This window comes from Dromaius novaehollandiae, chromosome W (assembly GCF_036370855.1).
Source record: "Dromaius novaehollandiae isolate bDroNov1 chromosome W, bDroNov1.hap1, whole genome shotgun sequence".
NCBI lineage: Eukaryota > Metazoa > Chordata > Aves > Casuariiformes > Dromaiidae > Dromaius > Dromaius novaehollandiae.
The window spans coordinates 59,483,275-59,505,345 of record NC_088130.1 but is presented as its reverse complement, the minus strand read 5'-3'; the positions used below and the strand labels follow the sequence as shown (position 1 = coordinate 59,505,345).

The window sequence follows — 22,071 nt, the reverse complement described above, 5'->3', positions numbered from 1 at the left end:
ATGGGAGTGCTTATCCCCGGACTGTGGCAATGTTTGCTTGCATCCCTGCCCCTGTGTTGCCTTGGCCCTGACTGAGCTGCCTTTGCTCCTCTGTACTGCTCCTTACGCCACAGAGGAGCTGGAGGTCACCAGGCTCTGGGTACAGCAGGATGCTCAGGCCTCTCCAGCACCAGGGCTGAGCCAGGGCAGGAAGGGAAGGAGCTGGCTGCCTTTAGAGCAGATGCAGCTGGCTCTTGTGCTGGAAGGGCAGAGCTTGCAGCACACCATACCTCCCCCGTCCCCTCACACAAAGACTGGTCTCTTCTCTCTGTGCCCTTCCTGTGCAGCCATAGCACAAGACCTGTAAAGCTGCTCCTGTCATTCTGTACGACTGTTGTCAGCAGGACAGGTGTGTGAAGCCCAGCAAGCCCAGGAACACAGCTTGTTGCACAGCCTGGTTAGGCAGTAGCAGCCTCCCCCACTCCCTTGGCACATGCCATCAATCACCCTTGCAGGCAGAGGCATCAGGCTGGAGCTGTAGGAGGAAAGGGATGGTGCAGACCCTGCGAGATAAGGGCTGGCAGAGCTCTGCCCCAGCTCCATCTCCCCACGCCCAGGAAACTTGCCCTGCACAGACACACTGCCTTCTACAGAGCTGGAATAAGGGGAACACCATGCATTCCTGGCGGGGCGGAGGCAGCTCTCAGCTCCCCTGCTCTAACCTGCCTGGGGCGAGGAGAGGCCAGGGCTCCTAGCTCCTGGTTCCTGGTGCCTATGCTGTGTTTTGTGGTACCTGGGAGCTGAGCTCTGCCCAAAAATGCCATGCTAGGAGACATTCCCTGTGCCAGAAAGGCATTTCCACCTCCACCGGGCAGGATTAACCCTCATCCCCTGCAGTCACCCTGCTGGAGGTTGGAGCAAGGCCCCTATCTGTGGTCACCTTGGGGACATGGCCATGGGGCTTCCTGTAAATGCCCAGAGGCTGCAGACCAGCCTGGAAAGCAGCTAGAGCCAGGCAGGGTGTGGGGAGACAGCTGTGCTGTGGTCAGGGAAACAGCTGGAGCAAAACAGCTGTGGGGAGCCGCGGAAGGGCAGCGTGTGAGGGTTGCTGCAGTGCTTGGGCAGGCAGCTGGGGCAGGGCTGTACTGGCACAGGCAGGTGGATGCCAAGGAGAGCAGCAGAGAGATGCGTGGGACGGAGCAAGGGTGGATCCAGCTGCAGGGAGTCCCTGTGCAGGAAGGGCAGGACAGATCAGCTGGGGAGCAGGGAAAAGGCCTGGGGTAGAACAAGAAGCAGAGGGAAGACGGGGAGATGTGAGAGAGCAGAGGAAAGGAAGAAATGAGAGGCAAAAGAAGCACTGGACAAGGTAGACCCCACTGTGTGTTGGTATACCCTGAGGCACCCTTAGCACCAGCTGCAGTTTCCCAGCTCCTGTCTCCTTTCAGTGCTGCCTGTCTCCCACCTAGGACTCAAGCCTGATGCCCACTGGATCTGAACTGCCCCAAAGAGCCACCTGTCCCTGGATGCCAGAGGTCCTGCAGTGGAGGAGACGGGGGGAGGCCAGAGTAGCTGATGGTGGGTACAAGCAGAGCTGTGGACAGCTGGGTTGTGGGGAACACGCCACCACGAAAAGGCTGCGCTTCCCTTCTGCTCTGGGCACCTGCTGGTGAGGGTGGGCTGGGGTAAGGGAGGGCAGACCCTTCGGGGGCACCCTCCACACAGGGGTGGGTGTGCGGGGAGAAGCACTCCCGCATACACGGGGTCAGTCCCGGTGACGAGCGTGCGGCCATACCAGAGCCTGCATCAACGGGGCCCTCCCGCGCAGGGGCCGGTGCGTGTGCAGCGGGACCCCCGCGGCCCGCCGGAATGGGGGCTCGGCGGGGCCGGCGGGGGGGCGTGTGCCGGGCGGCGGCGCCGGCGGCGGTGCCCAAGGAGTTAAGGGCTGTCCCCGCCCCGGCTCCGCCCCGGCGGTGCCTGCGCTCGGGGCGGCGGAGGCGCAGCGCCGGGCCGCGGCGGGGGTCGGGGCGCCGCCGCCCGGGCATGAGCGCCGTGCGCCCCGCTGCGCCGCCGGTCCCGCGCCGCCGCTAGCGAGGCCGAGCCGAACCGGGGCGGCGGCTGCTGCTGCTGCTGCTGCGGCCGGGCCGCGCCGCGCCGCGGGGGCTGCCCGGGCCGCGCCGCGCCGCCGGGCGATGTGAATGGCGCTGGGGGTGCGCGGCGGGGCCGACATGGAGTGGGAGAAGCTGGCGCGGCGGCCCGGGCTGGCGCTGCGCGGGGAGCGGCCCGAGGAGGGCGAGGGGGAGGCGGCGGGGCCGTGGCCGGGCTGCGGGCGGCTGCGGCCCTCCTCCTACCGGGCGCTGCGCAGCGCCGTCTCCACCCTGGCGCGCATCGACGACTTCTACTGCGAGAAGATCGGCGCCGGCTTCTTCTCCGAGGTCTTCAAGGTGTGCGCGGGGGGCGCGGGGTCTTCTCCGTGCTCCCGGGGCCTCCCGCCGCCCTGCCTCTCTCGGGGCGGCCGGGGTCGGGGTGGCGACCCGCTCGCGGGACTGGGCGCCGGGAGGGCGGCTGCCCCGCCGCCGAGGGTGAGGGTTTGGGCAGCCCTGGGGGCCCCTCGCGAGCCTCCTCCTCCTCCCCGCCTCATCCGTGGCAAGGCCTTGGTGGGACCCAGACGACGGGTCTGCCCCCCATGCCGCTGGCCACCCTTGGGTGGGAGGGGAGCTCCGCTACGTGGGGAGGCCCACGCCGCGCCGGTTGCACCTTGCTGGCAGGTGGGGGGCTGCTCTTGCCTGTGCATGGGGGCAAGGTGGTGCCTGGGCAGGGGTGCGGGGCTGAAGCTGCTTGGCAGGAACTTAGGGGCTGGGAGAGCGGGTCGCCCTGGGATGCTGGGGAGCTCCGTCCCTGCTGATGTTGTTGTTCCTCCCTCCCTCCCTCCGTGCAGGGGGAGGGGAGCACCAGGGCTGTTTACAGCCAGGGAAGGCAGCGCACCGGGAAGCGCTGCAGCCGGGGTCGCAGCGGGGCTGCCTGGGGGTCCCAGGTATGTGGGGGGCAGCAGGCAGGCTTGGCCAGGGGACCTCTGTCTTGAGCCCGTAACTCGCGGCCTGCTAGGCCCAGCACGGGGCTGGGCTGTGCCCGTGATAAGAGATGCCGGCAGTGTTTGCTGCGAGTCCAAGGTGATTTCCAGTGTTGCCAGTCCTGGGGCTGGGCCTGCTCCAGCCTGTGCTGAGCAGAGATGAGCGGGGCGCCCCGCTGGAGCCGGCTGAAGGTGACCGGGCCTGGGAGAACAGTTTGATGCTGTAGTGCAGCGCAGGAGCTGGGTCAGGTCAGGCTACCCACAGTTGCCCCCCCCAGCTGTGGCCCTAGAGCTGCCTTTGTCCCCTGCAGGAGCTCTCTGTGGCTCGGGGGGGGGGGGGGGGGGGTGCAAGCTGCTGGAGCAGGGACACTTGTGGCCTGCACCCCGATTCGGGGTGCGTGGGTGCTGGTGTGGAGCTTAGGGTCCCCAGCGTGGGGCAATAGTGTTGCAGAGGTGCGGGGTGATGGTACCTTGCCAGCCCACGTGCTGCTGGTGAGGCGTGAGGGGAGCTGGGTGGCAGACACGGGGCTGTGCTGTGCTCCGCTGCCACAGCTGCCTCTCCCTCTCAAAGAGGAGGTGTGTGCACATGTTGTTTTTGTCTGTAGGGTCGCTCAAGGTGCCACAAGCCCTCGGGCAAGTATTACCTCTAAGCCATGCTTCTTGTGGCTTCACCCCCCTCAAAGAGCATCTTTGGGCTGCACAGGGCTCCCCTGCGGTCTCCAAGATCCTGGCAGCGCTGTGCTGTGCCCCTGAGCAGGGCCACGCTCCCAGCTTGGCTCCCACGTGCAGGGTGCTGGCCAGATAGCTGTGCCCCAGCACGGCTGCCCGGCAGGCTCAGCCCTGGGGAGCCAGTAAATCCCAAGATACCGTTCCTTCCAGCCACGGGAGACCTGCGAGGGGCTGTGGCAAACGTGCAGAGAGGTCCAGGCTGTGGCAGATGTGCAGAGGGGTCCCTTTTCCTTGTGATCCCTCTGGTTCCTTCGGCCTGTGGCCTTTCCGTTGGCCAGGTTCCTGCTATTGATCTTGGGCTTGGAGCGTGCGGCTGGTGTGTTAGCGTCTTGGAGCAGAGGGAGGCATTTAATAATGTCAGGCGTGGATATAGCTCTTTAATAATGGATGCTGCCGTGTCTCTGCCAGGCCACGGTCTCTCTCGGCCTCACTGTTTCTGCTTCTCCAGGTCTTGCAGGAGCTCACAAAATGATCTTTCTCCCCCTAAGTTGTTCCTATCCTTGCAGGGCCATATGTTCGTAGGATTTGGGGGAGCTGTGGAGGTTGAGGTGGGAGCTGGTTCAGGCAGCAGGAGCCGAAGTGCGTGTGCAGGGAAGGAGGCAGTGGCAGGAGGGGGCCAGATGGGGCTTCGTGCGCGTGCAGCGTGCAGTGAGCTGAGTCCAAGATCTCAGCAGGATTGCGAGGCAGGCCTGAGATCTGCGCTGGGGTTCGGCTGTGTGACACATCCCTGAGGAGGATACAGGTTATAGCAAGGAAGGTACAGCTTTGCAGGGCAGGGCAGGACCCCGCTTCCTCCCATCTCCCTTGCTTCTGTCGTGTTTTCCAGGGCTGTGGGTACTTGCAGCTCCCTCCTTGCGGCTTCTGGGTCCTGCCTCGTTCCAGCTTTGCAGTACCCCCCGATCCCACGAAAAGCCTGGGCACCATGCCAGTCCCGTCCTCCACTCATGGCTCCCCAGCTGGGCCTGGGCTGCCTCTGTGCACTGCCAGCATCTGTGAGCTGTTCGCGAGTGGCTGTGGGAGACTGGGAAGGGACCCGGGCACCTGTGGCCCTTTTGAGGTAGCTCATCCCTGTTTCGAGCAGGGCCAGGTATGGAGCTGAGCCTGGGCCAGGCAGGCTAATGGGGTTATTGTCATGGGGGTCTGACTGCGTTCCCAGACCAGAAGCCAGAAGGACCCGTTAGCTTACTGTGTGTGAGCCCCGGATACCCCAAACTCACCCCTGGGTTGAGCCTTAGCTTGTTCCAGCTAAGTGCAGCTCTTGGGCTGTCCGGAGCTGCCGGCGACAGAGGCTGCCCTTTTCCCAGGGGGCTGGTCCCTGACTAATGCCCTGCTCAGTCATGGTGCTGGGCCTGTTACTCCCTGGAACAGCCGGTTTCCCTTGCCTTTCTCGGCACCATTTAAGAGGTGCCAGGCCCACCGGTTTTCTCGAGTACACGGACATTGCAGCGAGCCGCCTCTGTCTCTTTGCTAGACTGAGCATATTGAGCCTGGTGGGTTTCTGCCAGACATTTTCTCTAGCTGTTAAACTATTGTTGCGTCTTTCCCAAATCTCTCTCCAACTTTTCCGTGTCCAGTCTAAAGTAGGCACTAGGGCTACAGGTCGTATCCTGGCTTCGTTCTCTAGGGGCTGTATCCAGAGGTCTCTGCTCCATCCAGCTGTTTGCCCCTCATGCCTCAGCGTCGCACAGCGGCCCCCCCCATCCTGCAGAGACGCCACTTCCCAGGGCTCAGCCCTTTGTGCTCAGCTGAGTGAGCACCCCAAACCCGCCGTGCCAGGGGCGTTTGGCTGCAACTAAAGCCTTCCCACGTGGACAGACCTCGAGCGATCGCTGCAGCCCTGCTGTCGCCTGCCCCGTCTCTGTTCCCTTCTCCACCAACCTTTGAGATTTCGTATTTACTCCCAAATTGGCAGCGCAACTAATGACACAGCTCCCTCGGTCTTATCTAGTGCCCTTCATAAATGGACCTTGCCTTGTTTTACGAAGGAGGGTGGAGCGGCGTGACACAGACAGCACGGATGGGGAAACTAAGGCAGGCAAGGAGGAAGCGAATTTGCCACAGTCAGCCAGCCACAGCAAAGCCGGGAGCAGCCCCAGCCTCGCTGTCTCCAGCCAGGAGCCCTGGAAACGCTTTGTGCTGACTAGCCCGGGCCTTGCACCCACGGGAAGTTTTCCTGCTCTGTCACGGGGCACTTGGGGAGCGCACGTGCCGTGCCAGTGCAGTCAGGGCTGGCGGCGCCCGGGCCGCCTGCACGACGGCCGCACTGCCCCGCACGTGGTCTCCCCATGCTGCGGCTCCCGAGAGCACCGGAGGGGAAAGCTGCCATGTGAAAACATTCTTTGAGTTAGGCGTTTCATGTCCTGCCTGGGTGCTGGCAGACCTTGCGCAGCGCAGCCGGATCCTTTCGCTTCCCCAGGGGCAAGGTGTGAAAGCGGGGACTGGGGGCTGGCTGCGCCGCTGGGCCCCGGGGAGCCCTGAGTCTAGACGGGCGCGCAGGCTGCGGGGAGGGACCGCCGTCTGCTCAAGCTGATTAGCATGCTCTTTAAATAAGACTCTAATTTCCACTGTTAAAAGAGTGCAGCTCCCTTGTGCCCGGGCTGGGGCTGCAGCCAGCCCCGTCCCATCCCCCAGCTGTGCGGGCGGGCGGCGTGCTGGCAGCAGATGGGACGGGGAGCGCGCCCATTGCCTTACCCTGCGTCGTGGCGCCGAGGCACCCGGCGGAGGGGCGTCGCAGAGAGCATCATGCGAACAGTGAGAGGGCTGGAGAGGGCTTGCCTGGCCCTTGCGTGGGGGCAGGCGGCCGGCCCGGCGCTGCCCGGCTGAGCTCAGCTCTGGGGAATGCGCTGGGATGCCTGGGCGCTGTGCCAGCGCGTGGAGAGGCGAGGGGGGACGTGTATGGCCCGGGGAATCGCCACTGCCCGCTCCCTGCCCCTGCTTGGGCTTCGTGAGGGGAGGAGGAAACCCCCTTACGGCCGGCCTGGATGCAGGCATCCAGCTGCCCCGCGCACCTGCAGCATGTCTGGAGCTGAGCCTGGCCAGGGCAGGGTGTCAGCCCATCCTCCCGGCCACGGGACCCTGTTGCAGCTGCTCTCAGCAGGATGTGGCGGTGGTTGGTCCGCGGGGCAAGGAGGGCTGCCGTCCGGCTTTCCTTGCCGGACCCCTTGCTGTCTCCCTCTGGGGGGGGCTCCACACATCCCCCCGGGTGTTAGGGTGGCGTTGCTGGGGGTCCCCCAGACTCCCCCTTGGCTCTACCCCATGGAGGAGTGCGCTGGGGAGACCTGCAGCCCTGCTGCTGGAGAGACGGGGTCCCGGGGGGGCTTCACCAGACCTCCCTTCCCCCCAGCAGCTCTCCCACGTCATTCCCTTCCTCCGGGATTAAAGGCATTAGACACTCTGTGGCTGCACTCGGCCTCTGACCCAGCCAATTGCAAGGGAAGGAGGCTTATTAGCAAGGAATTAGGCCATGGGTGCAACCCCGGGCACGTGGGGCCGAGGCAGCACCCGGCGGGGGCTGCTGCCTGGCACAGGGATGCTGCTCCTGGCCCGGACACGGCCAGTCGCAGGGCGGGCAGCTGCTGAGTGCCAAGCGTGGCGCGCACCGGCAGGCATGCCCGTCGTGGGCGCACGGCTCGCGGGCCCCCGGCGCTGAGTCTGCCGCCGAGCCGGGCGCTGGCGCCTGGCAGCTCCCAGTGCCAGCCAAACCGCCTGATCCGGTCCTGCCAGCCCCGCTCGGCGTGGGAAGGCGGCGTTGCCATCAGGCGGGCCGGGTCGGGAGCACTGGGCCCGCACCCGGCGCCAGGGAGTCGGCCAGGCTGGGGGACCCTCGGCTCCTATCGGCCACGGGCTGGGGGGATGGCAGCAGCCGGGTGCTCCCAGGCAGGTCCTGGCGCTCTGCGGGGTGCTGGCGCTCCGCGCAGCCTCTCCAGCTGCCCCTCTCCATCAGCTGGGCCCGATGCTTTGCCCAGCGCTCTGGCGAGGCGGGCCCCCTCCTCAAAGCACGTGCAGTCCCTGGGACCGGGCTGGGAGCCTCGTTTTTGGGACGTGGCATCCGGCAGCCCTGCACGCCGGGTGGGGCGGAGGGAAAGCTGCCACCACGGTGGGGATGGGGACGGGGTGGCCGTCGGGCACGCGGCTCCCAGCTGGGCTGAGCCATGTTAATGCAAAGTCTTGCTTGTGAGCACAGCTGCCCAGCTGCCCTGCCTGCATGTGTGGGGAGCCCCAGGGATGTGGGGACGGCGGGAGCCGGCTGGCACAGAGTGGGCGGGTGCCCCGCCTGGGAGGTGCCCCACTGCCCGCCAGCCCAGCGTGCCCTCCGCTGTACCGGCTGATCTGCTCAGGGTCTGATACCACCTCAGCAGGGGATGGACGTGGGGCAGGATGCCCTCGGAGCCATCCCCTGGAGCTCCCGACTGCTCTTCGGGGTGCTACCGGATGGGGGGACCTGTCTTCCCTCCCCTGCCCCACATGTGGTGGGGACAGACGGTGGCAGGCGTTGGTGGGACCCCATCCTCACGTGCCCCAGGCCCATCCTCATCTCTGCCCCTCCACATGGCCCATGCCCTCCAGGAGGGGTCCTGGCAGGCCGGCTGGGGCTGGCTGGGGAGGTGACGCAGGTGTAACCTGAGTGCGGTGCCCGCGGGCAGGCAGCTGCTGAATTATTCAGGGCCTTGCAGCAGACTTGATGAGCTGGTGGTGGCAGAGCAGGCTTGGGCTGGGCCATCGCCTCTGACATTGACCCTGCCTGGGGCTGGTTGGCCTTGGTGCATGGTTGGCCTTGGTGCACCAGGACGTGATGAGGGATCTTTATAAAGGCCTCATTCCCCCCCAGACCATTTGGTTAGGGGGGGTTGGGCTGCTGCCCATCCCCCAGGTTTTGGGTGCTGCGTGGGTCCCCATCTCAGTTTGTGCCCCAGGGCAAATGTTCCCAAACCAACGCCTGCCTGGGCCACTGAGGACCCACAGCAACAACCTCCCTCTGCACGTGATGGGGACAGGGGGTAGGGGACAGGCATGTCCCATTCTGGGCACACTCGTCACCGCCATGCCTCCCCCTGCAGTGGGCATGTGGGGAGCCCCTGCCTCCCCCAGCCGATGTGCAGCCGCTCCGGGGTGGCCTGCAGCAATCCCGTGCTGAGCTGCGGGCAGGACAGGGGCATGGGGAGCCCTGTCCTGAGAACAGACCCACTTGGGGCTAGTCCTGCTGGCCGTGGGGTCTCAGCCACGGCGATGGGCGGAGGAAGGGGCCCAGGAGCTCTGCTCCCCAACCCTGCCTCCAGCTGGCCGCTCCGACCCATGGCCTCTAGCCAGCCCCCTGTGTTTTGTCCAGGCAGGCGATCCCTGGGTAGGGGTATGTGGGGCGGGCCAGGGGCTGGCACCGGCACAGCAGCTTCCAACAGCATCGACTAAAAAGGGCAAGAGCAGGGAGCTGACGGCAGCGCCGAGGAATGCCTGCGTCTCCGTGCGCGGCTCGGTGTGTGCTGGGGGGCCGCTGGGACCGGCCAGGGTGCTCCCCGCCGGCAGCTGCTCCAAGGGAGCTCCCATCCCTCCCCGATTGCCCGCTCCAGACAAGACCCCCGGTGCCGGCTCAGCCCCCCGGCCCGGTGCCGGGGATCCCGTCCTTTGCTCTGTGTGCACCGGGGGCTCCGGGCGGACGGGGCGGGTGTCCATGCTTGGCCACGTTCCCAGCTGCTGTTCCTGGCGGGGAGCCAGCCCCCCAGCTCACATGACAGCGTCAGGCTGGGGCAAGCTAAATATACAGCTTTGCCCAAGCACTGTGCCCCGCGGGGCTGGGGCTGGGGCTGGGGTCGCGTGCTGGGGTGACATTGGCTGTCGCCAGGGCCCGTTTGGGCCCGCTGTGCCTCCTCCGTCCTCGTCCCCATGCTGGTGGGATCTGGCTGGGCTCATGGTGCTGGTCCGGAAAAGCCAGCTGGTTTCCTCCTCCGCTGTGCACCCCAATCCTGCACCCAGCCTGTCCTTGCAGCAGGGTCAGCATCACGGCTTGCAGGAGCTGCCGTTGCCTCTCCAGCAGCGCTGGGCAGTGCAGCCTAGTGGGGACAAGCCAGGTGGCCCTGGGAGGGTGGCATTGTGTGTTATCTTTGGGGTCTTTGAGGGTGTTGCTGTGCTTTGAGTTGCCCCTGTTCCTGGGAGGTCCCACACGCTGGGCAAGCAAGGTTCTGGGCTCCAGCCCCCATGGCTGGAGATGGATCTGGGGCCTTCAGGATGGGCACTGGGTGCCCATGCCCCGGCCATGGGGCTGGCAGAGGGGCAGCATGCAGTGGCTGTGGTGATCCACGGGGCTCAGCTTCCCCCTCTGCCTCCCTCCCAGGTGCGGCACCGCCAGTCGGGGCAGATCATGGTGCTGAAGATGAACAAGCTGACCAGCAACCGGGGCAACATGCTGCGAGAGGTGCAGCTGATGAACCGTCTCTCACACCCCAACATCCTTAGGTAGGATTTATTCCTGGGCTCCCGTCATCTGTGCCCCTGAGGCCTTGCTGCTGCCCCTTTTCTGGGGCATGATCTGGCCAGCACGTGGGCAGAGGGTGCCCCTTTCCTAAGACGTGTCCTCAGCTCTTGCCTAGAGGAGTTAGAGCTGCTGCTGGGGCTGGGCTATCCCATGGGGATGGTCGCTGCAGTGTCCACCCTCAGGGCCCTCTCTGTCTCCCAGGTTCATGGGGGTCTGTGTGCACCAGGGACAGCTGCACGCGCTGACGGAGGTGAGAGCACGACAACGGCCGTGAGTCTGGGGCTTTCCCGCGGGCAGGGCCAGGCTGGCCTGGGAAGGGGCTGGGGATCGCTGTGGGGGCATTTTCTTCCCCTATGGCACATATCTGCTGCGGGGCTGTGCCGTGGGTAGTCGCTGGATGCTGTGTGCAGGGGGAGGAAGGCAGGTAATTAGAGACGTGGGGATCCAGCTTTATTAGGAGGGGATGCAGCAGCATGATGGCCTGGTTCTTCTCATCAGTACATCAATGGTGGGAACCTGGAGCAGCTGCTGGACAGCCCCGTGCCCCTCTCCTGGTCCATGCGTGTCAAACTGGCCCTCGACATCGCCCGTGGCCTGCGCTACCTGCACTCCAAGGGCATCTTCCACCGCGACCTCACCTCCAAGGTACAGAGCATCCCACTGCCCTCGTTTTCCAGCTCCCATCCTGACACTCACCTGCCCAGGCACAGCCAGCCGGCAGGAACCCTGCCCCAGGTGGGTGCCCACGTGCCGGGGAACAAGGGGCTGCGCTGTGCTGCTGGCGAGCGCTCTCCTGGAGGGAGCAATGCGGCCCCAGGGCACTGGGCAGCAGTGTCCGGTGAGGTGGGGGTGGCTGTGGGGCAGCCATGGGACAGTGTAACGGGGCTCCTCCTCTGCCCCCAGAACTGCCTGGTGCGCTGTGAGGCGAACGGCTACACGGCCGTGGTGGGCGACTTTGGCTTGGCGGAGAAGATTCCCACCTACAGGTGCGTGGGGAGCGTCCTCCTGTCCCATCCCTGTCCTCAGAGCAGGGGGCCTCCAGCCAGCTTGGAGCAGGAGTGGGGGCTCCCAGGGGAGGGATGGATGATTGGGATGCAGCTAGAAAGGGAGGGATGGAGGGAGGTGTGGATCGTCCCCAATGGCAGGGACACGCGAAGTGGATGGACATGTTTGGGGGCTAGCGAGGAGGGGAAGGAGAAGAGAATGGCATGGGTGCTCCCAGTGGTAGGGAGACATGGGTTTGTGGGGTGGATGGGGGTGCATGGAGGAGAAGGGTTGGCCCAGAAAGGGAGAGGGAGATGGGGATTTGGGCCGTTCCAGTTGGAGGGCGGGACGTGGGACCAGGGCAGGGGGCTGTGGGTGGCGCATAACATCGCTGCTGTGCCCCACAGCGAGGGCAGTGAGAAGGAGCCACTGGCCGTCGTGGGCTCCCCATACTGGATGGCGCCTGAGGTGCTGCGAGGGGAGATCTACAATGAGAAGGTGATGCCCTGAGGCTGCCACGTGCGGTGCTTTATCCAGGCTTGTGCTGCGGCGGGCGATTTGCTGGGCAGGTTCCTGGTGGACCTGTGAGTGCCCACGGGCTGGGACAGCTGGAGATGTGAAGGGGCACGAAAGGCACCAAGGGAATTGGGCTCTCTGCTCTCCGCAGCCCACAGCTCAGGGGTGCTGCAAAGCAGGGACCACCCGTGCTGCTCCCTGGGGTGGAGGGGAGCTGTGCGTTCAGCAGGAGGGTGGCCACATCCTCTCAAGGCTGCAAGACCCACCCTGTGGCTCTCTGCTCTCTGCAGGCCGACGTGTTCGCTTACGGCATCATCCTGTGCGAGACCATCGCTCGCGTCCCCGCTGACCCTGACTACTTGCCCCGCACTGAGGTGACTCACTGGGATGGGGCAGGAGGGCAGCATGCACGGCACTGGGGCTGGGGCTGGTTCGCTGAACAAGGGGGACCAGCACCCTGTGCTGAGCAGAGGCACGTTGCCCTGCATCTTGGGGTGAAGGTGCCATGTTCATAACATCTCCTAGCAGATGGTGCTGCTGCCTGGGGCGAGAAGCTGTCTAATAGCCTGCAGTAGGCACGCTCAGAGCCCAAAGTTGTCTGAGGTGGGTTAGGGGGGTGCTTGCATTCAGGCAGAGAGCAGGAGGGGTCTGTGTCCTGGCATCCTCCCACTTCCCTTGGGGTGCTGGGACTTTGTGCCACAGTGCTGCCAGGTCCTTGCTGCCCTTGGTGGCACACAGTCCACGCAGCGTGGGGTGGGCCAGGCAGTGCTGGGTCCCCCAGGGCAGTGCGGTACACCCGTTGGACCCAGCCTCACAATTCCTCGTTTCCCCGGCACAGGACTTCGGTCTGGACGTCACCACTTTCCGCAACATGGTGGGAATCGACTGCCCGGCGGCCTTCCTCCAGCTCGCTTTCCACTGCTGCAGTGTGAGCCTCTGCCGCGGGCTAGCCCGGGCTGGTGGGGGGAAGCTCCCCGCTCCCAGCGGGGGATCCCTCCTGCCCCTTTCCCGCTGCCTGGGCAGCCTGGCACCCCGCACTCTGCCTGGGATGTGCCGATGGGCAGTGCCATGGCTGCGGAGAGAGGCCGGGAGCTGCCTTTGCTGAGCGTGGGCAGCCTTGCACATTCCCCGGGGTGGAGGGGTTGGGGAGATGATGGGGGGCTGAGAGGGGCAGTCGGGGAGCTGACCAGGGACCCCTCCTGCTCTCAGATGGAGCCGACGTCCCGGCCCTCGTTCCTGGAGATCACGCAGTGCCTGGAGGGCATCCTGCAGCACCAGCTGGTGGCCGAGGGCCATAGGGCCGCTCTCTTCATCGACGGGGAGAGCTTGCCCGCTCCGGGGACGGCGTCCGCACTGAACGGTACATGGGTGCCCCTGGCCCAGCGCGCGGCCCTGGCTGTGGGACACCCCCAGGAGAGGCCGTGGATGGGTGCAAAGAGCAGGGACTGTCACGTCCTCCCCCGGCATCCGAGCTGGCCGGCTGTGCCCCGGGGAAGGAGATGAGTTGTGCAGCGTGGAGCCCTATTTCTCACCCTGCTGAGGCACAAATGGGTAGAGCCCAGGCCGTGGGGGCTGGTGGAGAAGGGTGGTGTTGCCCAGGAGTAGGGTGGCTGTGCAGGGTGGGTGCCCCCCTAGCTCATAGGGTGCCCCAAATCCCGGCCACGTAGCGGGAGCTGCTAGCAAGGAGCCAACCCCGCTGAAGCCCCGGGGCATCAGTGACCCGCTGCTGTGCCTCTGCCCAGGGGTAGCCGGGAGGGCATCAGGCCGCGCCGAGCAGTCACCGCTGCGTGAGCTGGGGACACAGCACCTGCAGCCGGACCAGCGCCTGTCCCGCAGCCAGTCCGACATGTTCCCCCCCAAATCGCCCGCCTTGCTGCGGCCGCCCGAGCCCTACGGTGGGGCCAGGACCAAGGAGACGCCGCCGCGCATCAACCCCTTCTCCCAGCGCGAGGACCTGAAGGGTGGGAAGATCAAGCTCTTCGACACGCCAAGCAAGTCCGTCATCTCGCTCACCTTCGAGCTGCCACCCCCGGCCTCGCTGCAGCTCAGCACCCCCGTGACGCCTGAGCCCGCCGTGGAGGTGCAGTGTGACTTCTCGGCCCCCACCGCAGCCCCGCGCAAGTGCCACTCGCTGCCCGCCTCCCCGGAGCTGCCGCGCCGCGGTGGCTTGGCGCTGGGCATGGGGCCCCCGTGCAATGCCCCCGCTGAGCCCCGGCCTCGCAGCCCCCTACCCGCGCCAGCCCGCACCAGGGGGCCGGAGGTGGTGGGGCGAGCCTCCCCGCCGGGCCCCGCTGCGGAGGAGCGGATGGACTGCGGCCCCGACAGCCCTGAGCCCCCCACGCTGCCCAACCGCAACTTCATCAGCACGGCGGCCTCAGGCGCCCAGCCCTGGCCGCCGGAGCCGCGGCCCCCCAACGGGCTCCTCTTCAACAACAACCACGTGGTGGTGAGCAAGCCGCTCGCCTGGGGTGCCGGGCTGGAGCACGGCTTCTCCGAGCTGAGCATCCCCTGCGCGGCGGCGCTGGAGCGGACGGAGCGCACGGCCATGCTGCCCGGGCACAGCCCCAGTGCCGTGCTGGAGCAGGATGAGGTGCTGGCCTGCCCCGGCTGCTGCCTGGGGCCCTTCAGCTTCAGCTTCGCCTCCGTCTGCCACCGGCCCACCCCCAGCCCACCACGCTACCAGAACCTCAACTGCGAGGCCAAGAGCCTCCTCTACCACCAGAAACCCCCGGCGCCAACCCTGGCGGAGCCCAGCCTCAAGCTGCCAGAAGCACAATCCTAGTGCTGGGGACACACGGGGCTGGGGATGCATCCGGGCGCCCCTTGGACCCCGCCTTGACCTCAGCGTGGGGCCGCTCCGGGAGCCCTGAGGGTCCTCACGGCCTGTCGTGGCTCGCTTACCTGGAGCCCAGCCGCTGCTGGTGGCCGTGACGTCTGGGTGCCGCTGCTGCCCCGGCGGGTGCTGCGGTGGCGACGCCGACGGGCACTGCTGAGGAGCTCGAGCTCGCGTCCTGGCAGGGTTCATCCTCTGGAGCCTGCGGGGAGCCGCTGGGGAGGGCAGAAGCTCCCCCCTGCCCTGCCTGTGCCCGGCCCCGGGGGTCCCCGCTGGGGGTCCCGGGGCTGCACCGGGGCGTTGCTGGGGCTGAAGTGCAATAACACCGCCATTTCGGGCACGCGCCAGCGCCGCCCCGGGCGGCAGGGCTGGTTCCCCCGCAGTGCCACTGTCCCCACTTGAGCCACGGGTGCGGGAGCCCCATGCCCAGGGCTTGCCCCCTCCGCAGGCTCTTGCAGGGGGTTGTGCAGTGGTCCCGCTCCGGCGCTGCCCCCCGCCCGGAGCAACATGCTCCTGCAACATGCTGCTCTCCTCCCCGTGGCCTCTTGGGTCTGCATGCCCAGCCAGGGGGCTGAGCAGGGCCCGGTGGGGTACAGAGTGGTTGGTGTGTGTATGTGCGTGTGTTGGGGGGCCCCGTCGGGCTGGGGGGGGGGGGGGCGTCCCGGCTGCCGCTCCACCAGTGTGGAGAGCATGCCTGGTCTCGGATGTGGGGGGGAGGTGGCGTGGCGAGCGGTGGGGCAGGGGAGAGGGGCGATGCCCGTCGGGGCAGTGCATGGGGAAGATGTGCAGGGCTGGGGTTTCTCGGTGCCGTATAGCGCCCCGCGCCGGCACGCTTCCCGCGGCCCACGGGGTTGAGAGCAGGGCGGTGGCAGGGAGGCCAGGGTGCTGTCCTGCCCCGGCGCCGTGCCTGGGAGGTGACACCGCTGTGCTCCCGAGCTGGGGCGTCCCCAGGGCCAGCCAGTGCCTCCCGGCCAGCCGTGGAGCAGCCTGGGGAGAAGGAGCCTGTGTGCAGCACGGCCGAGCTGCCCAGCCCCTAGCAAGGGTGGGAGCCGGCTTTCCTCCCTCCCACACAATGCACTGGTGAATGCAAAACTCTTGTGTTTTTTATTATTATTATTATTAATAATAATTGCTAGTAATATATACCCAGCTTATTTAAAGTGTTCAATAAAACTGAATGTCCTAGCGCCCTGGGCTGCTGCTTCTGTCTCTCAGATGCACTTGGAGCAGGGAAGGAAGCCCAGCCCCAGAGGCTGGCATTAGCCTGCCCATGCTTTCTGGGGCTGCAGCTGGACCTCTTGATCCAGCTGTGTCCCTCAGGGACCACCACTCACACCTGGCTCAGCCCCAGGTTTTAGGTGCCCCCAGAGTGGCCATCTTGATTGAAACCATTTCAGTGAAATTCCCGTTTATTATTCAGGATTGTTACATTCATGCCCTTGAGTTCTTGTTCTTGGTGGCACACAAAAGAGCAAACAAAATCGAAGCTGTGTCTCTTTATTGCTGCCAAGTGAGTTCAGCCAGCAGACGAGACAGAGGAATGACATGTGTCACCTCCGAAAAGCCGGCCTTTAACACCCTTTTGCTCTTCAAGCAAACTAATTTATATACTAATTGATCATCTATATATGGTACACACAACCCCATAATAAGCTGAGAGCGTCTTCGCCTGGTTGAACATGACTTCCTTTGCACTCGCCTCACTGCTGTGTTACATTGCAGTGCTATCTTGCTTCATCTTAACATGTGCACGTGTGCCGCAATTATTTAAGGGCCTGATGACTTGTCTCAGAAAGCATCTGACCGCTGCAAGTGCTCGAGTTGCTTTTGCTTTGCAACACTTTGTCACAACGTATAATCCTAAAATCAGTGCTCTGCTCCCTAACCAGCAAGAAAACTCAATTCGCAAGTGCAGGCGACAGTCCATTCACACCCAGGTTCCTCCTCGGCCTCCGAGGTAGAGCTAAGGTGTTTTTTCCAGCACGTTGCCTGAAAGTGGAGGCTGAGCTGCTCCCGAGCTGGGTCCGATGGGACCCGGGCTGCCCTGCAGGGCTGTGAGGGACTGGTGGGGGTGGCAAACCTAAAAGTCTGTGCCACGGGGAGGGGATCCGCGGTGGGGCAGGCTGTGGGGCTGCACCGTCTCCTGCTCCTGCTTCCCTGCCTCAGCACCGCAGCTCGTGCCTGTAGCAGAGCCCACTGGGCTGGTGCCTCGTGCAGCTGCTCTCCACACTCCTGGCACTGAGCGTCAGCCTCGCGGCTCGCTCCCCTGCAGCCAGGCCTGTGTTCCCCGCCTCGCTCCAGCAGCACGGCAATGCTGCAGGGCAGCGTGTCCTGCAGCCCGGGCAGGGCTGGATGCACCAGCCGTCACGCTGGAAAAGGCCATGGGAAGCCCCAGGGAAGAGGATGAGACCTCCTGGCCCCCAACTCCTTTCCCTGCACACTGTGCCACCCGTGCAGGTGTGGGGCTGGGCTGCAGAGCCTTCACCGCTCTGGTGAACCGTGTCGGCCGGTGGGGGGGACGGTGACTTCCCCTGCAAATCAGCACCCCTGCGGGCTTGGGATGAGCGAGTGCAGGGTGCAGGGGGGGGCTCGAGAGAGGCTTGCGGGGGTGACACTGCCAGCGTTGGCAGGCAGTGCCAGCTGCATGGCTTCGGCGGCAGGAGGCTCCCAAGCCCGGTCTGCAGGCTGGAGCCGTCAGAGGGCTGCGGCAGGGAGCAACGGGGCGACCTCCCAGCCCCTGTCACTCTGGTGCCCCTGATCAGAAGCACAAGCGGGGCCAGCAGGGAGGGACCCAGGCGTCCGGGCAGCCCCTGTGGACTGTGAAGTTGGGGGGGGGGGGTTGCTCATGCCAGCAAGGGCAGGCTGGATGGGGCAGGCTCTGGTGACGCGTCCGGGCGGCACGCAGGGGTGCAGCAGTGCTGAAGCAGAGCAGGCGCTTGGCATGGGCGCTGCAAGGGAAGGTAAAGGGTGATGAGAGCCCCACGGCGACTTGCTACCCCAGCACTCCCCTCCCACAGGGGTGCAGGGATGCCTCCTGGGGAAGGCAGCATGCTCAGGGGTTTCCCCTACTTTGCCCCTTTCCTGCCCCACAGCTGGGTGTCACTTAAGTCTCCCCATCCCCAGCTCCCACAAGGCAGGGACTCCCAGTGCAGTGGAGGGCTGGAGCAGGCTTCGTCCAGCCCTGGGGATGCGTCTGCATCCCTCTGCCCTTCCTGCCCGCTCCTTGGACCAGCCCAGCCTGGCTCAGCTCCTCACTTCCCTCCTCGCGCACCCCTGGGCCCAGCACACCCTGCTTCCCCAGGGCTGCCCGCGGCTCGGCGGAGCCAGGCGCAGGCGAGGGCTCACACACTCACTGCAGCGGTGGCGGGGCCGGCGGCTGTCCTCAGAAGAACGGGACGCTCGGGCCTGGCGCCTTCTCGCAGATCCAGAGGTGCAAGTCGTCTGCGCTGGCGCACTGGGTGGGTTTGATGTTCCCATGGCTTATTATCGCGCAGGTCCCATTAGGCTTCCACTGCCAGGGCCTGGCGAGGAAATGGCGTGTCAGGGAGATGTTGCAGCCCGTCCCGCCAGGCCCTGCTGAGCGCTGCAGGCAGCCGAGACCGACAGCGGGGTCCCCCTCGCACGCTTGTTCGGGGAGACTTTCAATGATGCAGCCAAAGGGGGGGATCCCCCAGTCCCCCCTCACTAACCTCACAGGCCGAAATTTCAGCCAGTGCAACCCTGCCCTCTCTTGGGGTGCCGGGCTGAGAAATCCCTCTGCCGGGAGATCTGCATTGCTTGTGACTCCCCATTGGATTTCAGCTGCCTACCCTTGTTGCTGGGGAACATTTCCGCTCTGGAGACCACAGTCATCCTTGAGGAGGCTTGGACCACCCGAGACGCTGCCTTGCTGGCGGGTGCTGCGGCGCTGCCCTGCCCAGCACCATGCTGGTGCTGCCGGAGACATGGCAGGGGCCGGGCACCCAGCACCCGGCGAGACAGACCTGTTCCACCCCACTGCCTTCAGACACCGCAAGAGGAAGCAGTGGCGAGAAGGGGAGGTCACGCACGTGGCGGGGAGGAGCCCTGGCCTCTCCGCGGGCGGGAAGACCTGATTTCCCCTCGAGGAGGAGACAAATGTGGTGCTCAAGTGCTTTGTCTAGACCCCAAATAAAACCTGCGGTTTCTTTTGTCCCCTATCGCTGGCTCCTGCTCGCGCAGGCCCTGCACGTGCCCTCTGAGGCTTTGCATGGCCTCTGAGCATCTCAGCGTACAGCTGCTCCCACCTCCTCTCAGTCCCACCTTGTTTTATGCCCTAGCAGCTGTGCCAGGGGCAGGGACTGGATATTGGTGGGATTTTAAATCCCCTTAAAGCCTTGCTGGAAGAGAGGGGCTTTATCGTAGGGGGTGTTACCCTGTCTGCTCCTCTCCAGCAAGAGGATGCACAGAAATCAGCCTCTGGGTACCTTTCATAAAGAGAGCCATCGATCCAGACCCAGGCACTGGTCCCACCCTCGTCGTCCGGATCTCCTTCCTCCAGCCACCCGTACTCATACCAGGGGAAGCTGCTCTGGTACAGCCCAATCCAGTACGGCGTGTCCGAGTTCTTCAGGAAGTTCTGGAAAAGGAAAAAGGGGCCTTACGTGGCCTTCCCTGACCCCAAGTAGCTCCCTCCTCCCCCAGTATCAGGGAAGGACAAGTCTCCAGAGGCCGCAGGGGTACACATGTGCCTGGCCCAGAGCAGAGGGATCGTGTATCCAGTCTGAGGAGGAGTGCAGTGAGTCCCTGCAGCGAGCATTTCTCCCGTGCCAGTGGCCAGCCCGGTGTAGGAAAGAGCGTGAGACTCACCCAGTCGCTCCATTGGCTGCTAACACAGACCTGCCACCCCAGCTAAGGCATCTCCTGAGGGGTGCAATCTCCCCACGCAGCCCTTTGGGGCTGGGGCTCCTTGTGGCAGGACATCCGAGCAGCCCAGGTGCCCTGCTCCGGCCTGTGCATTGCCAGAGGTGGGGGGGGCAGAGCCCATCTTCCCTGCATCCAGCACTGGCCACACGCTGCCACGCTGTGTCCAGGGATCAGCCCTGCACCCTCCGAGCCCACTGCAGGACTCATCCCCCTGGCACAGTGCTGAAGTGCCCAGGCGCCCCCCAGGCATGACACCCCCAGCCCCTGCCCTTGACTCCCTCTGCACAGTACCGGCACGGTCCAGCGAGTCCAGGATTTGGTGATCAGGAGCTGAGAAATTTTCTTACTGCACTCATCTCTGCTGTCCTCCCAGGTCTTCTTCTCCGCCGAGATGAAGAGGCACTTGCCCCTGTACAGCACCCAGCCCGAGGGGCAGCAATCTGGGGGCATGGGCAGTGCTCAGGGATGCTCCCAGCCTTGCCCGGGAATTTTCCCCAGCATTTCCCCAGCAGACATCACAGGCTGAGCAGCTTCTGCCTCTGGTCCAGGCATAGTATCACCCTTGGGCCACCCCATCTCCATCCTGTGCCAAAAAGCCAGTGCCCCTGCCAAGGGCTGCCTGTCCCCTGTGGCACCCCGTCCCTGCTCCACCATGGCCTTACCGATATTTGAGCAGGAGCGCAGGCTGCTCACGGTGCTCTCACTGGCATTGAGCTTCCCCTGCACGTCCTGCAGCTCCCTCTCCATCTTTCGCAGGGCCCCCATGACACTCTCCAACTCGGCGTCCAAGCTCCCCACCTCCTTCTGGCTGCTGTTGCCCTCCAGCCACGCGCGCTGCAGCTCCGCTTTGGCCTGCGCCAGCTCCAGCCGCGTCTGCTGCAGGCTCTGCTCCTGCAGGCTCACCTGCTGCGAGAGGCGGCCGTGCTCGGCCGCGTGCGCGCGGGAGGTGTCCTGCAGCTTGCGGGTGACCTGCCAGTCTGGGGACAGGCGGGGGGAGCCATGGGACAGGGGTCGGCATGGTGTGGGCAGGGTGTCCGGTCAGAGGGTGGGCAGGGGAAAGCAGGACAAGATGGGATGGAGCAGGAGAAGATAGCTCAGGGGAGGACCAGGGCAGGGAGGATGCAGCAGTGCAAGGCCGGGCAAGGTGGGGATGGAGAAAGGCAAGGCTGGAAGACAGACAAGGCAGAGCAAGGCAAGACAGGGTTTGGCATGAGAGGGAAAGGAATGAGCAAAAAGGAGGAAGGTGGGGAAGATGTGCAATGGGAGGCAAGGGAGGTACCTATGAGGGACGGGAGATACAGGCCAGCTTGGGGCAGACTGCGCACTAGCACTAGCCCTGAGCAGCATGAATGGGGGACTGTCTGCCCCAGCTATCCACCCATGGGACCCATCCCCTGTAAAGCTCCCTCCCTCTCCCCACGCTGCCCAGCCACCCTGCATTGCCAGGCAGTGCCCAGAGCAGCCACTACTCACAGCAACCCCCCAGGGCAATGGCAGTGGCCAGAAGCAGCAGGCAGGCTGCCAGCAGCCCCACAGGGATGGACCACAGCCGGTGCCAGGGCCCTGCAAGACAAAACCAGATGCCATTGTCACCTGCTGCCTCCTCCGCTGACCCCACAGAAAGCCACAAGCCTGGAAACCCCATGCAGCCACCAGCCCTCCTGCCCCAGAGCCAGTGCAGGCAGCAGGGCAGCAGAGTGGCAGCGTGAAGGCACACATGAAAGGTGTGGGCACTTCCTCTCTTCAAGGACAGGGGCAAGAGCTCCCTGATACACCCCCGTTACCCATGCCTGGGCCTCTCCGGGGTGCCCCAGGCTCCGGGTGGGCACTCACCTGGGCTGGGCTGGGACCCCTGCCTGTCCTGCCCCGCTGGTGCCTGCCCTGGCTCCACGTTCTCGTAGGGGCTCTCTGCCTCATCCATGCCAAGGGCTGTTGGAGGAAGGCAGGGGAGAGCGGGTGAGTCCGCAAGGCCTGGGCCCAGGGTGGGAAGCACTGGGACTCCCAGGGGCTCTCACCTGCCTCCAGTGCCTGGCAGGGCGTGCTGCGTCCCACGGGCACCTTGGCAAACCTCAGGTCAGCGTAAACCACACTCTGGGCCATGAGGACAGGAGCTGGCTGTGCCCTGGGCCCCGCTGGCTCCAACCTTGCTTTGCTGGGTCTTGCTCTCCTGCAGTTGCACCGTCTCTCTGGGGTGTAAAGAGAAGTGAGGCTGGTTTCTGCAGAAGGAGAAGTTTGCTCAGAGCTGCACCAGATGGGACCAGTGAGGCACAGCCATGGTTATCAATGCCCTCCCATTGGCCCCAGCACCACCAGCTCGTCCCCTCCCACAGCCCCAAAAGTGGTCACAGTCCCCTGGGCCCATGGCAGGGTTGCAGTCACGCAACCCAGAGTCGGGGAGCTGTCTCTGTAGTATCCTCACTGGCAGACTGGGAAGATCTGGCCAAGAGGAGGGGACAACAAGGTGGGTGGAAACATAGTTGGTCAGGAGGACTGCAGGGATTGTTGTCAGTGGCACCCAATCCATCTGGTGACAAGTCACTGGTGACATCCCTCTGGAGTTGATCCCAAGGCCAATACTCCTTAAACCTTCATTGGTGCCCTGGATGCAGGATG

At 65.0% G+C, this 22,071-nt stretch overlaps 2 protein-coding genes across 2 annotated transcripts; one reads left to right on the top strand and one right to left on the bottom strand.

Moving 5' to 3' along the window:
* Positions 1 to 1,923: 1,923 nt before the first annotated feature.
* Positions 1,924 to 15,760, top strand: LOC112993602 (dual specificity testis-specific protein kinase 1). The gene is made up of 10 exons (XM_026117384.2): positions 1,924 to 2,420; positions 10,101 to 10,222; positions 10,443 to 10,491; positions 10,740 to 10,886; positions 11,145 to 11,227; positions 11,633 to 11,723; positions 12,032 to 12,115; positions 12,580 to 12,669; positions 12,951 to 13,101; positions 13,484 to 15,760. Exons 1-10 carry the CDS (start codon positions 2,175 to 2,177, stop codon positions 14,521 to 14,523), a joined length of 2,103 nt encoding a protein of 700 aa, XP_025973169.2. The 5' UTR covers positions 1,924 to 2,174; the 3' UTR covers positions 14,524 to 15,760.
* A 1,671-nt stretch (positions 15,761 to 17,431) lies between these two features.
* Positions 17,432 to 21,599, bottom strand: LOC112993613 (B-cell differentiation antigen CD72-like). The gene is made up of 8 exons (XM_026117399.2): positions 21,474 to 21,599; positions 21,292 to 21,387; positions 20,932 to 21,021; positions 20,121 to 20,435; positions 19,750 to 19,898; positions 19,020 to 19,171; positions 17,928 to 18,095; positions 17,432 to 17,522 (listed from the first exon to the last, which is right to left on the bottom strand). Exons 1-7 carry the CDS (start codon positions 21,556 to 21,558, stop codon positions 17,957 to 17,959), a joined length of 1,026 nt encoding a protein of 341 aa, XP_025973184.2. The 5' UTR covers positions 21,559 to 21,599; the 3' UTR covers positions 17,432 to 17,522; positions 17,928 to 17,956.
* Positions 21,600 to 22,071: the final 472 nt, after the last annotated feature.

Coding starts and splice junctions, on each gene's coding strand:
- LOC112993613 (XM_026117399.2), bottom strand. CDS start 21,558: ATGGCCCAGAGTGTGGTTTACGCTGACCTGAGGTTTGCCAAGGTGCCC. Junction 19,899..20,120: donor GCGCTCCTGCTCAAATATCG/GTAAGGCCATGG, acceptor CCATGCCCCCAG/ATTGCTGCCCCTCGGGCTGG. Junction 18,096..19,019: donor GATGGCTCTCTTTATGAAAG/GTACCCAGAGGC, acceptor TTTCCTCGCCAG/GCCCTGGCAGTGGAAGCCTA.
- LOC112993602 (XM_026117384.2), top strand. CDS start 2,175: ATGGCGCTGGGGGTGCGCGGCGGGGCCGACATGGAGTGGGAGAAGCTG. Junction 11,228..11,632: donor GAGAAGATTCCCACCTACAG/GTGCGTGGGGAG, acceptor TGTGCCCCACAG/CGAGGGCAGTGAGAAGGAGC. Junction 13,102..13,483: donor GACGGCGTCCGCACTGAACG/GTACATGGGTGC, acceptor GCCTCTGCCCAG/GGGTAGCCGGGAGGGCATCA.